Source organism: Zerene cesonia, chromosome 10 (genome assembly GCF_012273895.1).
Source record: "Zerene cesonia ecotype Mississippi chromosome 10, Zerene_cesonia_1.1, whole genome shotgun sequence".
NCBI classification, from domain to species: Eukaryota; Metazoa; Arthropoda; class Insecta; order Lepidoptera; family Pieridae; genus Zerene; species Zerene cesonia.
The window spans coordinates 4,565,429-4,586,352 of record NC_052111.1 but is presented as its reverse complement, the minus strand read 5'-3'; the positions used below and the strand labels follow the sequence as shown (position 1 = coordinate 4,586,352).

At 31.2% G+C, this 20,924-nt stretch overlaps 2 protein-coding genes across 2 annotated transcripts; both read right to left on the bottom strand.

Moving 5' to 3' along the window:
* Positions 1-1,378: 1,378 nt before the first annotated feature.
* LOC119829778 (lachesin-like) lies at positions 1,379-10,923 on the bottom strand. The gene is made up of 7 exons (XM_038352482.1): positions 10,740-10,923; positions 7,178-7,286; positions 6,504-6,610; positions 5,901-6,086; positions 2,959-3,151; positions 2,700-2,828; positions 1,379-1,564 (listed from the first exon to the last, which is right to left on the bottom strand). Exons 2-7 carry the CDS (start codon positions 7,257-7,259, stop codon positions 1,407-1,409), a joined length of 855 nt encoding a protein of 284 aa, XP_038208410.1. The 5' UTR covers positions 7,260-7,286; positions 10,740-10,923; the 3' UTR covers positions 1,379-1,406.
* Positions 10,924-12,181: 1,258 nt separating this feature from the next.
* On the bottom strand, positions 12,182-12,961 carry LOC119829364 (NADH dehydrogenase [ubiquinone] iron-sulfur protein 3, mitochondrial-like). The gene has a single exon (XM_038351834.1). The coding sequence runs from the start codon at positions 12,959-12,961 to the stop codon at positions 12,182-12,184; it is 780 nt and encodes a 259-aa protein (XP_038207762.1).
* Between the last annotated feature and the right edge of the window lie 7,963 nt (positions 12,962-20,924).

Sequence of the window (20,924 nt, the reverse complement as noted above, 5' to 3'; positions counted from 1 at the left end):
ATTTTCCTTCAAACCGCTACCAGACTGCACTTTATTAAAAAATACGTCACTATGCATCTATAAAGACTATTTATCAGTTAGAAGTTGCAGTTATACAACAGTGTCTTAAATGTAAAGGCGATAGAGTTGCGATAGTGAACGTGTTGCTCGGTCCAGTTGCTTGAGCGGAAACTTAGCGAATCAAAAGCCTGAATAGTTAGCGTAATGTTTGATCTGCCAGTGAAACTTGGCTTTGGCTTTCAGCACGTCATTTAAGTATTCATAACTGGCTAATGCAGTACTAACAGCAGGGCAATATTACATTAATCAGTAATTTGTTGATAGGGATGATACTAACATATAAAATATTTAATTGCAACCTCCAAAGCAGTGAGTACTATAACGTAGAATCTTTTGAGATAATAAAATGTAGGAGCTTATGTAGCGCAATCTTGAGATATAAATTATAAAAGCATTGTTGGGTCCCTACAGAGAGGTCGTAAACGCCACGTCCACTGAAGTGGAACTAACGAGCTTTGTCTTATTTTACCACAATAGGTCAATTTTCTTAAGAATTAAACCTCTTACCCGTAAATTAAATCTAATATCTCATTACTTGCAAGCTAAACTCCGCCCAAGTTCGACGCTTGCCAAAAAACTACACCAATTTCAAACAGACCGCGTAAATTGAAGAATCTTAAGAATTTTATTATATTAATTAAGAAAGATCTGGATTATGTGTGATTCTACAATTACGTCATGTTAAAATACAATATTTAAAATATATTTTATTAAGTATGATTTCACATTACCGATCAAAAATATTTTTTCTACTCTTATAGAAGCTTGGTCTTGATAGGTATATAAACATACAATGATGTGGTTTAAGTAAAATTATTTACGACAATTTTCGACTAAAATAAAAGCATTATACATCGATTTATCATATCCAAAAACCGCTGTATACAAAATTACGTGCACACCTCAGAGCCGTTAGGGTGATACATTTTTCATTGTTTATTGATACAAATTTAATGATGCTTATCAACCCGATACAATATATCATGAGATAGAGTACGTATAAGCTTAAAAGTAAATGGATACTGAATCTTAATTATCTAAACTAAAAGTTGCAATTACCTGGAGTCAGTGATAATAGAGGTCGTTGTCAAGACAACCAAGTGATGCTCTCCCAAAGGCACAATAAGCTCACATTAATTAAAAGCTTCTAGACACGAGAAGGGCTTTCTTAAAATGTTTAGCATAATGTATTTGCCAATTTAATTATTAATTTAAATTAACTGCTAAAAAGGTCATGGGTATAGTATATGTTATAATAGTAATGGTAATAATAGATAATCGTAATAATGACATAAGAAAATAGAATGCGTATGAAGATTGTTAATCGTATGAATATTTAAGAAGATCTAAAGTTTTAAATTTCTAAAGTTTCTATAACGCTTACTTGATTCTCTAACCCAGTAGTTGATGGACTTGGGAGAAGATTCCACGTAGCACTCCAGCGTGACGTCAGTACCGAGCGGTGCTCCCACCAGTTGGTTAGGCACTTGGATAACCGGGTGAACTAAATGAGAATAAATACATTAGTTAGGTAGAATTATACTTTCTTCGAGTATTGTATTACCACTTATACATTTTATCATCATAATTTATCGATTTTCATAGAATAAGTGAAGAAACCTGAAAATATAATCATCTTTTCTGTGAATTGATGAGAAGATATTAATTTAGATTGTAAAAATTAAAAACATTGATATGTTGTTGTAATCGATATTAACAACAATTGCATGTAGGTGAAGATCTCTTATCCCTCATACATTTAGAAGCAAATAAAACATATAGAAAAATATGCTCTACTTAAAAATATATATCAATCACAAATATGATATTAACAGCGTCATGCCGCTGGCGAAACAAACAGTCTCATCATTAATTTTTTTGCCTCAGTAGCAAACACGCAAACAGCCCAAGGAGTGAAAAATAATTATAATGAACTACTAGCAGATTTAAATATAAAATCATTAATAACATGAAACCTCTGAAAGTAGCGAGATAAACAACAATTATTAGTATAACGAATTTTCGACGGCCAATTACGGTAAAAATAATTTCAATAAGAGTATTAAATATGTTTTCATGTTGTCAGCACAGATGTTTATTGTGAAATACATGTCCAACGACGGTAAAATATTAAATAAAATTAACATAATTATAAATATTAGTACAACAATTTCTTTATATTAAAAACATAATTGTTCACCTATTTGTATCAGCTGTTGTAATTAACGAATAATTGTTATAAGGGTTAGGCTAGGGTTAGAGCGAAGATATAAAATTACAATACAAAACAACAATACTCGGTGTGGGTTTTTTTTTATGTCACAGTCGGCAATGGAGCTGGTGGCACGCCTGATGGTAAGCGCTACCACCGCTCATGAACATTTGGAGAGGCATGAGTTCCATTGCAGACATCACGCCTCTACAAATGGATTGCCGACATTTTGGGAAGGGATTAAGAAATATATATAGAAATATAGGTGTATACTTTACAAACATTTTTACAATTGTTTTATTACGTCAAGGAGGGTTATATTATCTCAGTTGGCATTATACAGTTTTGTATATAAATTAACCATAATACAGTTAACAAATTAGCGCAAGATGTTTTCATACGTATATAAGTATTTTCTTATACTTACAATGAACTTTCACGACTATTCGCTTGCTCACAGATGGAGGCACGCCATTACTTGCGATGCAAAGATATGCCCCCATATCAGACCGTGAGATCTTATTGAGTGTGAGAACTTCATCTTCATATACAGGTACTAAAATAAAATCATAGTAATAAACTATACATCATTTACCTATATAATAACTTTTGTGATAGCTCAAGCCTCCCCAAGGAATTAGAACGTAGATACAATTTAAAAAAAACTGCCGATAAAGTTTTCTTACCTTTGCTTTTACTGCCATTTGTGTAACGAATAACGACTTCGGAACCATCTTCCCTTCTCCACATAACGCGAGGTGCAGGTTGCCCGCGGGCCCTGCAAGACAGTTTAGCCGTTCCACCTTCAGGCACCATTATGTCTCCAGATGTCTCCTCTGCTATAAAATCCGGTGGTACTACTACTTCCAAGTAACCCATCTAAAAGTAAAAGCGTTTAGTTTATTGGTTGATACCACTTGTTTTCAATACTAAATATTACTAAATATAAATTTTCTTTTTAAAAACCTTTATAGTTTTTTTTAATTTAAACAATATCTAAGTATTGCTGTACAAATTAACGATAGCTCCACAGGGTGATACATCTGAACCTGAGGGTGAGTAAACAAGCCCATCAAAACAATGGCTATAAATTAGTATAGTCCATTTCGAAGTCTTTTTGAAACACATTGCATCAAGTGGCGTCATGCCGCGTCGACGTCGCCGTCGAAGCCTGCAGCTGCACTGTCGGCAGCGAGAATTTATGCCGTTATCAGACCCGAGTATAAATTACAACGCAGTGCAATAATTTAGGAGAACTATACACGAATCATTACCCGCTGCGACGGTCGCTTGCCGCTTGCCTGTAGTTTAATTCACTTTATCCCCATACGCTCACTGTAATCGCTACTTTATTTTCAATTATACGTTCAGTGGTGTTTGTATTGAATCCAGCGATAATTATTATCAGTTTATTAACTGTCAACATTATTCAATTACGAACTGCATAAAATAAGTAGATAATGTACTTCTTACTGTACAATTTAAAAAATTATCTAGTTGGCTAAGCCCGAACGGGCTGTTTGAAATTCCTTAAAGAAATTAAAAATATGAAGCATTAAGATGAATGCTAAGTATTGTCCAGAAATTAAAAGTCGGTGGAAATGTTATAGCACTTACAAATTCATTTTGTGGGCGTGGATGATGAACGAAATGGCTTTAGTGTTTGCCCCTGTTGACATGTCACACAATGGTTACTACATTCATTCAATTTTTCATGTGATTGCTGCTATTATAATTGGAATACCACTGGTTTATTCGGAAATATGTGTTTCGCAATACACAAATTGTAACGTGATTACAATGTGGAATTTCTTTCCTCTGTTTCGAAGTGTCAGTTATGGAATAATATATTTGGATATTCTGAAGATGATATATATGATGGTCCTCAGTACATGGTATTTAGAATACTCTTTTTACGCAGCTTTAGACCCACCACCGTGGTTTTCATGTGATGAATTTAGTGGAATGAAGTGTATGGTAAAACGCATCAATGTGTCTATATTTCAACATTGCCTGGAGGCACAAAACTTATTCGATGACGACTGTGGCATGAAAACTGCGAGCAGTTGTTTTTTCGATCGAGAGATTGGTAATAACAATACGTTAGAAAAAAACTGTATACATGTTTGGAAATTGATAATGGCGAGTTGCACACTCGGGATTGCATACTTCATACTCTCGTTGAAAATAGATAAGTGTATGAAAATCGTGGTTAAATTTTTGGCAACTTATATTTGTATTGTGATGTTCATTCTATTTTGTGTTGCATTGTCCTCCAGCGGCACTTGGTACGCGACAAAAATAACTATGAACTGGAGTGAATTCAACTACAAACATTGTTTTTACACGTTCACGCGGGGTATTCTTTCTTGCGGAACAGGATGTGGAATTATTGGTTTTTTGTCTCGTGATGTTTCATTTCGCAGTCCGGCTACTATGACTTCGGTTACTGTTTCTCTTTTTTCCGTTTTTATAACACTCGTGCTTGGACTTATAATTTTTAGTGGAATCAAAACTATGTCGTATTATCATGGCGAAGAAGAAAATGTACTGGAGATGGGTGAAAGCCTATTTTTCTCTCCATTTGCTTCTGTATCAGAAATTTTAAGTTATTTTAATAATTTATCAATATGGGGGTTTTTGTGGTTTTTATCTATATTCTTATGTCTTTTTGTCAATTTATGGATTTTAATTTTATTTTTATATGAAATTTTATATACTCATATTGAATTGGTTCGGGATTATTATAATTGGAGTTTAGTTATGTTGATAGCATTTATGTGTATATTTTCTAGTCCGTTTTATTGCTCCGATCTCACTGGATCCCTTGCAGATGCTACTGAAATTATTCAGATCACGAGTAGTTTATTTTTGTCGGTTTCAATATATTGGATATACGGGTATAAAAAACACAGTATTGATATTATTTTTATGATAGGGGTTAAAGCTAGCTGTTTTTTGAAATTTCTATGGCTAGTTAATCCAATACTGCTTGCATTGATGCTCTTCATTAAAATAAGGAAATTTACAAGAAAAGACTATACGAATACCTATATTATTGAAAGCATATTTATACGTACTGATTTTTTGTTGACTTACGCACTGATCAGCATTTATGCCGTTATTGTAATAGTTGGCATGTGCCTCGAAATAAAAAAGTATTACAACAATTCTAATGTTCTAGGAATATTGTTCCCAACAGAACATTGGGGTCCCCAAGATAGAGTACTATTTAGAAGTAGAAAAATGTTCGTTCCTGAAATAATGACTCGAGAATTTTTGTATCGCCAAGTGAGAATTAGAGGGTATGGCAGAAGTTCGAAAGTTGTTGAAGATCAAAGCGACAAGACGTCAGAGGATCCATTTATTGAAAAAATAGAATGGAGTGCACTAACTTCCAATTAATTTATTAAAAGTTTGTTTATTTCATCATGTGAATATATAAATAAAAAAAAACATTAATTGAATACTAATGAAAATATTGTATATCTTTTATTGTAGTAATTGTATTAAATGATAATCTTTTTACTCCCACGATATGACGTAGGTATGTTCCGTTGACCACTCGCTGAAAAGTCTTCATGATCGTCGCATAATCGCAAATGTTTTGCATAAATTGTATGTTTACCTGGCTTTTCATAGGGTCGGTATTGATCTGGCACATGTATTGACCGCGGTCGTCCTCCTGGACGTTTCTAATGTGCAAATTCCATACGGTCTGCCCATTATGGGACACTCCTACTCTATGGTTGTTGGTGATAACATGGACGTGTATGGCTTGTATTGCCTTTGTGTCTGCTTTCACCCACCCTACCTGTGAAATAAGATAATGTAACTTTGTTTTTCATTATACATATTATGCGAATGAATACTACTTATATCAATTTAATTAACAGTAATGTAAAACAACAGCTGTTCATTATGGTTTAAAAAATTGGTTAAAATGGAATCTTAATGAAGAATTTCAATGCAGTGTTTTTTATATCCCTACTAGTATTATTATGCTAATTACTCTGTCTGTCTGCCCGTTTCTTTGTCACGAACCTACCTATACCACTGAACCGATTTGTATGCAATTTGGTGTAGTGATAGATTGAAATCCGAGACAGAATATAGAAAAGTTTTCGTCCCGGTAATGCCACGGAAACGAACAATGATGAGAGACATCCCCGGGATCAAGCGGTTAGAAATAAAAACAACAATTCTAACAATTTATTTTAAATCAACTTACTCTATATCCGCCTAAGTTTTGCACAAGACATCGAAAAGTAGCATCTCTTCCTATTGGCACTGTCAAATTGCCAATGGGTTCAGCAAATTCAGGCTGAAATGCCTCTCCTTAAAGATACAAATAAATTATTTTTTATTACTTAAATATTACTAACGTATGATATGATCTCTTTTAATGAACGTAATACATATTTTTATGGGCATGATTACGACCCAATGTTATTATCGTTGAATACTGATAAATTTCGTCATTATATTCCAGTCAGTTTTTTAGTAAATCAGGTTATTTTAATCAATTAATTGTTGATACAACAAAGGCGTTTAGTTACTAGTTCTAACTAAGTTAAACGCATTGTTACGAAAATCGTGTTTTAACTGTAACATAAACATATAATAATATTGCAGGCAGTACACGGATTTACTAGGTAAAGATGTATTTCAAGTATTTCAGTCAGCAACATTATAGTGGCTTCTGCTTGTGTAAAATTGAATGCAAGATTAGTATAGCTACCACACTTTTATTTGACTAAAAAAATTTCTTTTGCTATACAATTAATTTGAATCCCAAAATTAACAAACACAAAGATACAGTAAAGCATAAGTAACATTTTCTTATGTCCACAACAATATAAATATTCAAATCGTATATAATATTAGCAACCTATAACACATTACCTGCTAATTTGGAATCGAGTCCCAGCATTAATATACCAATCATGTAAATCGACGACTGAATGCTATTCATGTTGTAACGCATCTAAAAGGCTGTTTGCTCCATATATTACTGCGAACAATTCCAATAATTATGATTATAATGTATACAAAATTGAGCTTAATAAATAGATTAGATGAACACGCAGAAAGTGGTTCTCAAATTGGCCAAATAATAAGTTGAACTGTCTTTCGTTCGATCTTTTTTATTTCTTATTTACTTTACTTTCTGGAAATCGCCGGCACCTCTTCAGCATAATTCACTACAAATGGAAACGGACAAGCCATTCATCATACCAAACAGGTGTCATTATAAACACATAAATACACATTGAAATGCTAATATTTGCCCAAACAGCAATCACGATACGTTTACATGTAGAAATGTTCCCAGAAAAGCGATACGTGGGCGCGATTTGCGATTTCATCAGTCAATAATGATTCAATATACCCAGAAAGCATGTATATTGAGTACGTACGTATTTGGTCATAACTGAAGCTCGATTGAATATGCGCTAAAGGAGGATGCGATCGCGCACCGGTAACTACTTTTCCGAAACGGTGCGATAATGCTTGAGAAAAATTCGCGCCGCAACCCTATCGATATGACGTTTGGTGAACATATTGGAATTGGTAACGGTCTCGCCCTCGCCTCACTCGGCTCTATTGAAAAAGCTCCGGTGAATGTGTAATAACTCGGAGATAGGTACTAAGGACATGCAAAATGTCTTGGTATAGTTAGAAGGTACGCGGTTGCACTGAAACTCTCGATGTTTCTTACAGTTATTGATTCTGGTAAATAGCAGCTACTCTATATTTATTTCTGGTGACGAACGTAATCAGTAAGTACGAACTCAATTACGATACAAAATTGAAGATAAAGTAAGTTGTATCAAAAGGAAAAATAATACGAATAAAAGAAAGAATTTTATAAATTAAATAGTATTATTTCCTGTTTTAATTAACTTTGTTTTATAATTAGAGTACATAATGTTTGTATTAATTATTTCATTGATACGATTGTTTCGCATACTTGTAACTTGTACTTGTAATCAACTAAGCAATACATTCGTACTAAAAAGAGTAAAAATTGAATTTCTCTTTTTTCTAATAGCAGTTATGCATGTATTTACTGTTAAATATTATTTGTTGTCAGTTTATATAATATTGAAATAAACTCACTATTTAAAAAGCAAGTCAATGAGTAGGTTCAATATTCGTTAATTCAATTGTATAGTACATAATATGGTAGGTGTATATATTTTCATGTTTATATATTACAAACAACACATTATAACTCATACTTTGCGAATACAAAACTCAATAAATAAGTTTTAAATTCACTATAATCGCTATAATATATCTATTGTTAAAATAAATATGTAAGTTTATTAATTCGATATTAATTTAACCACAAATGAAAATAAATACGTGAAATAAGGTGCAATTAAATATTACATTCATTTGTAATAGTTTAAAGAGATTAATAATAAGTTCTTGATATTATACTCGTATACGCTGTCATATTTTTTTAGTTATATCTCATTTATTCTTATTAATTAATATTCCCTACATTGTTTATCAAAACGCAGCTTTACAACTATTTAGTAACCACCAAAGCTATTCACAATGACGATGATCATCCTTAGGCAATTAAATTTCAATTATAATTAATGTTGATTTACTCACACATGTGGCACATGCATATAACTAGCTGCATCTACTTAAATATTCATATATTATACATAAATATGTAAATAATGTACGTGGTGTGACATTATAAAATTATGCATTCGAACATTTACAAATTTTAATTCATAGTATTCATTATATACTTAAATCCTTCATTTAACACTGCTCAAAAAGTACAACTCTTAATTTTTAAGTTCAATTCTGTTAACAATTTTTAGAAACATTCTTATGAGCATAATATGTAATTTTAAACTGTATGTTACTGCTGAATCTGCGTACAGAAACTTACTTTGTGTGCGGTATATATAATACAAATAATTCAAATTATCTATACGCGACAATTATCACAAATTGACCTCTAACATTTTCTTATTATTTAACGTTTACTTATAAAACGTAAATAGCCTAGATTATATTGATATTCTCTAATTGTGCTTAACACTAGCCTTTGAGCACGATTACTAATTGTAAAATGTAAGAGAACAATACTCTTAAGTCGGATGCTCTAATTGTTTAGACACTTCTCAGCTTGAAGTAAAGCTACCGACACCGCTTCATATAATTAGCACCGAACCCGCTAAATTCCTTTTAACCGGAAACAAATATTTGACTTTTGATTTAGTTTACTAATTTATTTTTAATTAATTTGTTTATTGAATTAAATTTAATTGCTAAATACAGACAATTGTTTGTTATATTTTATAGAAATATGCACTGATCGAAATGAAAACGTACTGATATCAAATTTTTAGATGTGAATGCATAAATATTCCTTAAATGAAGATTCGAGGTTTTCAGATTGGTATAATATATTAGTTACCACTTTACCTTCGTTATTTTCCCTACGATATATAAAACAGTATCAACGTAAAGTGGTTATGCCAGTATATTTTTCATATAAGCACCACAATGGTATACGGCGAAATATAAATTGTTAATTAATATCTATTGCCAAGAAAAAAATGTTTAGAAATATAAATTATGCTTTTCAATATAACTGAATAATAACATATTGACATAATTTTTAATACGTAAATAAAATACATAGCATATGAGTAGCGTCAGTAGGCAAGTAAAACAAAAAATAATTAGACATATGCCTATATTTTCAAATAATATGGTAATGGCAATGAAACGATAATGATTTATATTCTATAATATAAACTTATTGTTGGTTACAAATATTTGATGTAGGTACAACTAATATTACTAAAACTAGGATCCTGTATTTCGGTTTACAGTATTAAGAAGTAATCAATTAAATTTAAGAAATATTAAATTCATTAATTTGTCTATATCGACTGACATAGGTATTCGACATACAAAGATAGATGAAAAGATATCTTGAAACTAAATTCTCATAAAATATATTTTTATAGTAAAGTTGTGTATGTGTAAAGGTAAAAACTTTTTACATATGCATTGAAGTTATTAAGAATCCCGATACACGTAACAGTTAATTAAACACTATTTTTTTTTATATTTCAATTGAAACATTCCACACTAATTAAATATAATATGGATATTTCTTAAAATTTATTAACATGATCGTTTATACGTCACTCATAATTGGATACAATTTTTCAGTTTTGTAAAATATTAACAATATTATTATGTTGTACAAATATGTTTCTATTTTTAATATGCGTAAAGATATTGTATTTATAGCATCTGAGAATTTAATAAATCAATAGTCTTAAAAAAGAAAAGCAAGAAAATCCTAACAAGTGTAATGGCGCAAAAAGTTCAACGCATTAAAAATAAATGAGACTTATAATTTAACACATAAAAGCCTTCAATAAGCTTGAGCAATGAGCACATATACATAACTCACCAATATAACACGGGAACTAACTGAAAAAGTAGCGTGGAACGTCATATAGTTCGAGTTAAGGGATGTTTATGTCATAAGCATCGTAAAACACTTGGGTACTCGCGTATTAAGTTTCACGTGATAAGTTTGGGCAGTCCCCAAGGAGCGTGCTATCAGCTATGAGGTCGTACCACACACTGCAGCCGTTGGCCCATTCAACGCGTACTCTATCGTAATTCCGCATCTGAGTTTTTGATACAGGCTGATAAGGACACAATTATTGTAAAATAAAAATATTTAAAAGTGATTTTTGTCAATTTGTATGGACGCTTGTATTGAGATATATGTTTTGTGAGGGAATCTTGCTGTGGCACGTTTTATATACTTCATAATATATATATTACGTAACGGTTATTGCCACGGAAGAAACTTAATATAGATTATGTAAATACGAGTATATACCGACACTTTTAATTTTGCTTATCACCCAATAATAAACATTGCGCCGATTTTTAATTTACTAATGGATTTAATATTGATGCCAGTCATTTCATTTAATTAATTTTCTATCTACCTAGCTTAGAAGCGCAGAATTCATAAAGTAACCATAATATATAATATTTTATCCATTAGAGGTAATAACGGTAAATGGAGATAGAATAATTAGTCTCTTCGCAGCTAATTTGGCAAGTTATTAATTGAGAGGCGTTTAAAAGGACCGTCATCTGGTTGAATGTGGGTTGAAATTTGAGGTTCGAATGAATGCATGGTAAAATAGTGTGTTATAATATTACATTGTGTTAATAATATACTTTTACTAATTAGAGACACAGCTGCTGCGTAATTGTTGTTGATCGATATGAAAAACTTTAATCTTTACAATGCATAAAAAAAATTATAATGTAGTGTGTACCTAAATACCTAATGCCTGTATATGTGACAATAAATTTAATGTTACAGAAAATCATCCGTTTATGGTTTTATTACTGTCTTTGCTTAATATTATTAACATAAAGTGGATAAGTCCAATGATTTTTATTTTTACTAGATAAAAGTAATGAAACAAGTTGAAAATTATTGTATAATACTAGCTTTATGCTCGCACCACCCGCTTAGTTAACGAAAAACCCGCATGGTTACCGTCTCTATGGGAATTTCAGGATAAAACCTATTCTTTTTTCTTTCTCAGGTCAAACTATCTTTGTACCGAGCTTCATCAAAATCAGTTTAGTGACTTAAGCGTGATGAAGAGACAGATAGCCAGACAGAATTAGTTTCGTATTTAAAATATTATCAGGGGTGTCTTGTATCTGATTGGACAATATAATTTAACTACCAGTTACACAGTTACAGCTACCTTAAAAAAAAACACAAATATGAAGATATTCATAATATAATAAAACAAAATTATATGCAAAAATGATATTTAACTAATAACAACAGATCTTCTGCCAATATTATGATCACTTCTTAATTGGTTTTGGGTTATTGTACCCTTCGTGAAAATTCTTCATGTAATTCCAAGGCGATTCCAATTGATATTGGCGCATCTCTTGCGCATACTCTACTGGCTCATATACAAGTTTTTTCAATTCGTCATCGTATCGTACTTCTATATAACCCGTGATAGGAAAGTCTTTTCGTAGTGGGTGGCCTTGGAAACCATAATCGGTCAGAATTCTTCTTAGATCTGGGTGATTACGGAAAATTATACCAAACATGTCGTAAATTTCCCTTTCGAACCAGTTGACGCCAGTCCAAAGGTCATACGCAGACTCTACAGGGGTGAGTTCATCAGTGTAAGACTTCACCCTGACTCTTTCTCCAAACCGTAAGCTCAGAATGCAATAAATGACTTCGAATCTGAATTCTCGGCTGGGCACATCTACGGCTGTAGCAGCAGAGCAGGTTTCAAAACATGCATGTTGATGAAGTCTTAAGAAAGACAGGACTGGGTGGAAACCTTCTGGAGCGCATAGAATCTCCAATTCATCGGTGTGTTGCATCTGGATTTTCTGAACAAATTTTGGCATGCAAGCCGCCACATACAATCCAAATTCATAAAGCCTCTGACGACGTACGTTGTCATGTTTCCGAAAGGTACGACTCTCGTACTCAATAGGTTCTAAACAAAATGGATTACCTATTTGAACGTCACCTTGGTCACTTTCCTCACACAATCTGATAGAAGAATGCAATCTACGTTTTAATAACGTGGATTGCATTGCACACAAACGAGGCATTAATGCTGTAATTTTGTTAAGTCTCAGCATTATATTCGTATAAAATAACGCCTTACGTTAACTCGTGACACTATTTTATGACATTCGTCACAATTCTTTGCTTTTGAAATTTGGCATACATAGATATATTTATAAAACCTTATTTTTAAATTGTAAACACAATTGAAATTGTTTGACATTAATTTATTTTCCACTTAAAATAGTAGATGGAAGCTTAACTGTTACGACCACGCAAAATTTTCTCCATATTTCTCTTGTTCAAATTCTCTATAAATAACAATGTGTTCGTTATAAATAACACTTAATTAATGGATAAAAAGACAATATTATCAGTGGTTGTATAACCCATTCGGAGCAACTGGATATATAGCACAGACGGAACGAGCAGGTTACATGGAACAAGGCTTTTCTCTTCGTTGGATGGAGTTTTCAAGTGGAAGTTTCGACATGTGTCCCACAAGACTAGCGCTCCGCATGTGTATCTCTGAGTATACATATATATTTTGGGAATATACGAATATTTTCATACAATACGAGAGTTTGTTTCAAGAAGGTTTGATATGAATTTAGTATAGATGCTTTTGAAATTACCTCTCCTTTATAATAATACAATTTTTATTTATTAATACATAATGATAATTCTCTTATAAAAACAGTAAAACATTACATTTTTGAAAGTTTATTTTATATTCAGTACAATGTTGTGAGTGTGTTATAGATGTTATAAATTAGTATTTTATAAATTAGTATTTTCCACATAGTTTTTGCACCGTTATATAAGTCACAAATAAATTCATTACATGAAAATAAACTATGAGAGATAAGTGTGTCTATACTAGCTGCTATTAAGGTCTTTATACTTTTTGTTTCTTTTTCCTTCATAATAGTAAAATTATCTGCTTCCAATTGCTATTAATTTAACATTCGTTTGACGTTAACATTCGTTCTTTATTACAAATGTTGGTTCAGGTTGATAATTTGTGTAATGATTCAGAAAAATACATTCTCTTCTAAATATCTCGAATATTCCAAGTTAAATAATAGAATGAAGACAATACAAAGAAATAAGAATTATGTTGTTATAACATATCCATTGCAGTATGCCAGTACGTGAACTGCAGATGGTGTAACTACGATGTTATGAGCTAATATGCGTCCGCTACGACCTTCTGAACCAAAAATATTTCATCCTAGTCGTTCTGAACATTTTATATGTAATAATTCATAGCAATGTGAGCATTTAGCAATTCCTATTCCATCTGTAGATATATTGTATTTATATTTCAAAGTAGGTTAGTGATGAGACATGCTCTAACCTCCCTTCCTCCTCCAGTTTTTTATAAATACCGAAAATAGTCATAGTAATAGAGGTACTATAAAATAATAAAATTTTTAATAAATAATAAAATTTTTAAAATGGAATTGATGTGCTAACTGTATTATATTTAATTTAATTCTAATAATTTAAATCAAATTTTTATGTATATATGTGGATGTAGAGTACTGATTAAATTTACATATGTATTGAAATATGATTTTATGAAATGAGAGAGTATTTTTTGCGATAGGCAAAATAGTTCTAACTGCATCATTTCAATACCATGTCTGATCACTCCTTTATATTTCTTGATTTAGTATCGTAGATTTTAATATACAATATTTAGGCAATTAAAGTATACTTCGTTCATCAATTGACTTTTTCGGCAGTCGTTTATCAAAAACGTATAAATTTACAAAACGAAATTTAAATATACGAATTATTTAAATAAAAGCTCAAAAGAGAGCATAACAATACACTCACGCATTAAGGATTACTTAGCTCTGGCAACCGCAACTGCCGCCAAAGGTTAGTATCAAATGAAAACGCGGCCATTTATCTTTCACACTCATACATAAAACAAAAGCCAGGCTGCACTTGATTCAGTGCTCCCAGTGCCTCCAGATTGTGTGGCTACCACAACTTCCGGTTTCCGGCACTGCTGCGCTTGCGTCCAGCGAATCTGACAGACGTAACTTTACTAACATTTAAACAAATTTAATTTTGATTTCGGTGTGATTTATTATGTGTTACTTGATTACTGTAGTTTCGTTTTGATTTACCACTTCAAAGCGTTGGCGGTAAGGAAATCAATAGATGCGTTGGCAGGTTTTACTCTCGAAGTTCTATATTTATTGGTACTAGCAAATAACCAGTAGTATCTTTGGTTTTAATTTGCAATCGCTATTATTCAAATAAAAAATTATGTAAAGCTTGCTTGCCATTGTTAAATTTATCTTTCTTTGCGTACGTTCTAGCCCTATAAATTATGTATATTGTCAGAGGATTTAAGTAACTTATCACAGTTTACCTTACCTTCGGGTCGTACCTTTAAAAATTCACGATGATATTAAAATAAACGAGAGGTCGGTACTTCAAAACTTGGATAAATCTTTCGTTCCGGCCACAAAAAGCCGGCAGAAAACCTGGCACTTAAACAACGCTAGTATAATTTACAAGTATTAATATTGCACACGAGCAAAGGATTTGGCACGAGTTTCTCTAACAACCGAAAGGAAAAGGGTATGAGAATCCCACGTCCGCTTGTCTAAAGAGGGTAATGAATTCCGTTATTTTTTTGTGTAGGTACTTCCCATATTTAAAAATCATTTGATGACTGGTTATTGAGTAACAAAAAAGCGTTTGTAAGTATGGATAGATGTATAGATTATTGTTACTCTTTCACACAAAAACAAATTATCGTATCATATCGTACCTTTTTACCTGGGTACCACGCAAGTGATGCTACAGGTTATAGCGTAATATTTTAATGCGTGGAAACACGCGTTTCCTTATTAAATTAAACACCTCTAAATTAATTGATAATATACATTTAGAGCACAAATAGGAAAAGTTACATTTTAAAGCATTTGAAATTGTATAAAAAAAAATGTAACGATGTTTTTATTGTGGTGAGATTGTACAAAAAGGCACACGCGTTCCTCCAATGTAAATTGGCCCTTTGTCCGTTCAAATAATATGATTCTCACGGGATGCGTAAACAAGGAGGCGGATAAATAAACACACGTTCAGAAAAAAGTTGTAATTTATATCCTACCTGAATAGCAACAAGCCGCTTTAAACGTAAAACTAACATTTTATACGTTATCACCAAGAGAGTTTACGCCCTGAAAGTGATATAATTTAATTATTATTTTTAAAGCTACCTCTAACAGACATGCTTGATTTTACAGCAACGATAACTTCGTTCGATTAAATCGTTCTTTCATTAAAATGAATTTATTCTATAAATTCTATAAATAGAATCAATAGCTTCGTAGGCTTTGGATTATTTAAATATTAATGTTGAAAAAAATGAAAATATAATTCTTATTTCAGCGTAGTATTAGTAAGAACATGAAGTTTTTTACTGAAATGATAATCATCGAATTTTTTTTCACATATTAATTCGTGTCGGCCAGTTATTTTACCATAACCATAGGTCATTGCACTTAGTAAACATAACTTAAGATAACATAATATAACTTAAAATAATTGTAACAACTTTTAAAGCTTTGAGTTGTGTTTGATATTTTTACTTTTACATAAGTAAAATTCGCGCCTTTTCGTTTTTATAGCTCAAAACGAATTCCATGAAACCTCTGTGTCGAATATAGCTTCCATCAGACAAGATTAACAACCACATTATTTACAAATTTATACACGCTTAATAAAAATAATACTCCTAAGTAATATACAGTATATAGTACATCAGAATCGCTTGTTAATGATTGGTAAAACAGGTTCATGTTGCATTATCATAGTATATAATGACATTATATTGATATATTTCGATTTCTCGATAATTTAGCTAATTTTATTATTATAAGTAAGACGCGATTCAATAGTAGCAAACGTTCGCTAAAAGTATTTAAAAATCTACAGGGAAGGGCAACGAATAACTACCCGACAATAATAATTTTAATATATTTTATTTGTAGACATAACATTGACATTAAATTCAATAAAAACTAATGTTTTTACTTAACATATTCAAATTACACCGTGTTAGTATGTAAATGAAACCATCGATTGTTGGTAAATTATGGGAATTTGTGGGTCGTGATTTATTATATTAATACAGCGGGATGAGATGAGATATCCAAAGCTGCTTATTTTTTACTTTAACAGCATAGTGCCTAGTAAAATTGACTATTGGAAAGAGAATTGTTCATTACAATCCATAAATCGATTTCATATACATAACTAGTAAACTAAAAATAATGGAAATCTAAACTCAATAGTGAATTCGACACAAACATTATACATAAAATAAACTAGTGTAAATATCACCGAAAAAAAAAACGAATATTAAAATATTCATCCGTGTGGTAAAATTATGTTTGATTTATAATTCTGTTTGCCCGAAACAAATATCATCCTAGAATTTTAAATCTCTTTATATATATGAAAGTACTAGCAGCGCCCCGCGGTTTCACTCGCGTAAGTCCGTATCCCGTAGGAAAATCGGGATAAAAAGTTGCCTATATGTTATTCCACTTGTCCAGCTATCTACGTACCAAATTTCATTGCAATCGGTTCAGTAGTTATTGCGTGAAAGAGCAACAAACACACACACATCCTTACAAACTTTCGCATTTATAATATTATAGTAGGAGTAGGATATAATTATAATAATAGGATAATAGGATTAGTAGGATAGTGGGAAGTAGGATAGTAGAATTGGATGTTTATATTCACATTTTATTTTTAATTTACAAAATAATACGCACGCGTTTAAAAAATTCTGAGACAGTTTTCACTCATACAAAAATATACAGCCTACTTCAGAACTGCATGCTTGAACCTTTTTCACCGAGAATAGGGAACCGTTTCTCGTCCTAATACCGCCTGTTTTTCAGAGATGTCACTGTCCGCAAAAGCAAACAATACTCATTATTTATTATAATTAAATTGTTATTCTGATAAAATAATAGTCACTTACAACTAAACTTCTTGTGCCCAAATTTTAATATACTATTATGTATTATGCTTAAAATTACAATAATAGATGAAATATATGATAATCTATTATTATGGATATGAGCTTTCATTCAATGTTCCCTCGTAATTTTTCAATCATATAACATCATTAAAATATGGGAACATTAAATTCTTATCCACAGAATTTTAGTATTTGTTAGATTGAAATTCACCAAATCAATGTATGCATAAATTGTTCGCCTACAGAAAAAAATACAACGAATTTAAATATTTATTTAATATTATTTACTTAATTAAAGTAATGAAATATTATACATATAAAATTAGTGTTGATCCCTTTTTATTTAAAAGGGATTATTAATGCTAACCCTGTTATACCTCCATTGTGCCCTATCAAGGCATAATGTGATAAGCATAAAGACCATTATATACTTACGAGATTAACTCAAAGACGTAATTTGTTAATGGAGAGGTCGCAAATCGGGTGTTATCAGATGCCACAACGTCCCGCCTTTTCGAAACAAATAAACTCAATGTGGTTTTCCTTTTTTTCTAAGTAATGTTCACGGCGCCGTTTATTTAGTAGCCCCGTGGCGATACGACCTCTTAAACAGATTTTAGATGCTTTTAAAGAAATTATCGTTAAATTAGTTTTTTACATACTGGGTTGGTATTATTTCTTTTAAAGAGCTGCCATGTCCTACACCTGTGTGTAATATGCGCATTTCACAAGTAAAACAAATGTTTAGGTATATATTTAAGGCAATGACAATCTGATAATTCTAGATTAAATATTTTTAACACCTCCCTCACTTCACCTCTCATTTCGAATTTAATTACCACCAACCGTTTTGCCAGTGATGTTGAATTATAATATATAAAAATAAATTGGCTCCTACAACTATTTGTTCTGTGCTTTTACGAATAAATTCAAAAGTGATGTGAATTTTATCAATTTAAAGGTAATGTAGTTATTTATTCGTTGTTTTCGTATTTGTCTATTTATAATCAATTTATTCTATTATTACGTAATTCTTACATTGAGTTATGATTGATATAGTCAAACTGTTTTAAAAAAATATAAAAACTGAAGGAAAACTATTTCTTCATGACAGGGAATACCAAACTCTTTGTAAACATAACTGTATGTTATACTTTTTCAATAATAAAAGCAGATATCCGAATACTCTTTTCCGACGCCATATATAGTTGAATATCATTATACTAATAATAATCACAATTTAACCCGTTTGTTCTTTAAATTATCACACGGTACTCTTATATCTGTCGTCACATGATACACAAGATGTTCGATTCCATTGTTTATTTACAAATATCTTCGAAAAAGCCAATATTACAAACAATGCTTCCCAAGATGCAGTTGTTTATTTTAACAGTTATGGTAACGATACCGGTAAATAAACATCTTTACATGGGAAATAATACTTCTATACTATTTTTGTGTCAATGTTTTCATAACCAGTGTTCTTTGTTTCTTTTAATTTTATTTATAAAAGATATCGTACTGCTAAAAATACATGAATATAAGGGAACCCAAATAGTTACTTAATTAAAGGTGACAAAAACGATGATTTAAAAAAGAAAATGAAATTGATAATTCGCAATTACAAATTGTGTGTATATGAGTATGTAAGCGAGTGACTTATATATTAATAACTAGCTTTTGTCCGCGGCATCGCACGCGTTAAATTCGAATTAATTTAATAGATGTTATTTATTTTACACTAGCTACACCCGGCAAACGCTGTTTGCCTTACTCTTATCATTTAGGGGTATGAAAAATAGATGTTGGCCGATTCTCATAGATACCCAATATGCACAAAAAATTTCATCAAAATCGGTCAAGCCGTTTCGGAGGAGTATGGCAACGAAACCATGACACGAGAATTTTATATATCAGATTTGCATTTTGAACACTATTAGATAGATAATAAATTATTTTTTAAATTTAGTACGACTTCGACTTGATTAGTAGATTTTCTTATGATGAGTTGTCCCACGATGGGATCAAAATCGGTTCCTATAATAATTACAATATAGTATTTAACCCTGTCTATCCGTAACTTAAAATCGAATCACCAGTGAAAGTTTGGCGTCCGATATGTTTAGGCTGGTTGTTAACATTTTATCAAATTAATATGTCAGTGGTGGAGTAGACACCATATAAAATATAGTTCCTTATTCTATTTATTATTATATTTTAAAATGAATTTGGATTTAAAACTACAACTCAAACAAACTCACTAAAACTAATTTGAACTATTACATAGATCAACTTTTATCTCAAAAGAAACTTACAAGTTCATGCTCAAGGAATGATACTTATATCATATGAGTTTTCTTGAATTTATATTTAAACCAAACTTATGTCTAATTCATGTAAAATTCAATCCGAAGAAGGTGAGATAAGACGTTAAATAAAATTGCTATCTCCACTCTTTGCATTTTGTAAATTGACGTGAAATGTTATATAAGTGGCCAATTTTCACCGCGAACATAGGAAACAGCTTTTGTGGAACCTTTCACGTTTTCTGGGGTGAAATAAGTAGTACTAAAACATTACTTTTAATGTAATTTCTAATGTTCTATCAGGAGTATAATACTTAATGCTTCCTTCATTAAAATGTGATGTGATACATTGTGTGGACTGTTTTTCAACACAGACAGGAGAGTTATTATTATATATAAACCAGTTTATATTGCAAATAAAGTGGTTTATATAAATTATGTAGAAAATTTTTGAATTACTATAAAATAGCTAGTCAAATATCTGTAATTTTATTATGTTACTAACAGCGCGCATCCATCTGTCATGCACCTGATGGTAATTACCTTAATGAATCTTTTTAGGTTCTTTTATAATGGTATCAATTTGAAAATGTATGTTATGTATACTTAGTCTGGCCATAAATACTGTTACACTTAATTATAAAAAAATATTACATTTGAATTTCGAATCTG

Bases quoted from the DNA above. Each gene is read 5' to 3' on its own strand.
- LOC119829778 (XM_038352482.1), bottom strand. From the start codon at position 7,259: ATGCGTTACAACATGAATAGCATTCAGTCGTCGATTTACATGATTGGT. The intron at 6,611-7,177 runs GTAATGTGTTAT...TGTATCTTTAAG, and splicing joins ACTCGATTCCAAATTAGCAG to GAGAGGCATTTCAGCCTGAA. The intron at 6,087-6,503 runs GTAAGTTGATTT...CTTATTTCACAG, and splicing joins AAAACTTAGGCGGATATAGA to GTAGGGTGGGTGAAAGCAGA.
- LOC119829364 (XM_038351834.1), bottom strand. From the start codon at position 12,961: ATGCCTCGTTTGTGTGCAATGCAATCCACGTTATTAAAACGTAGATTG.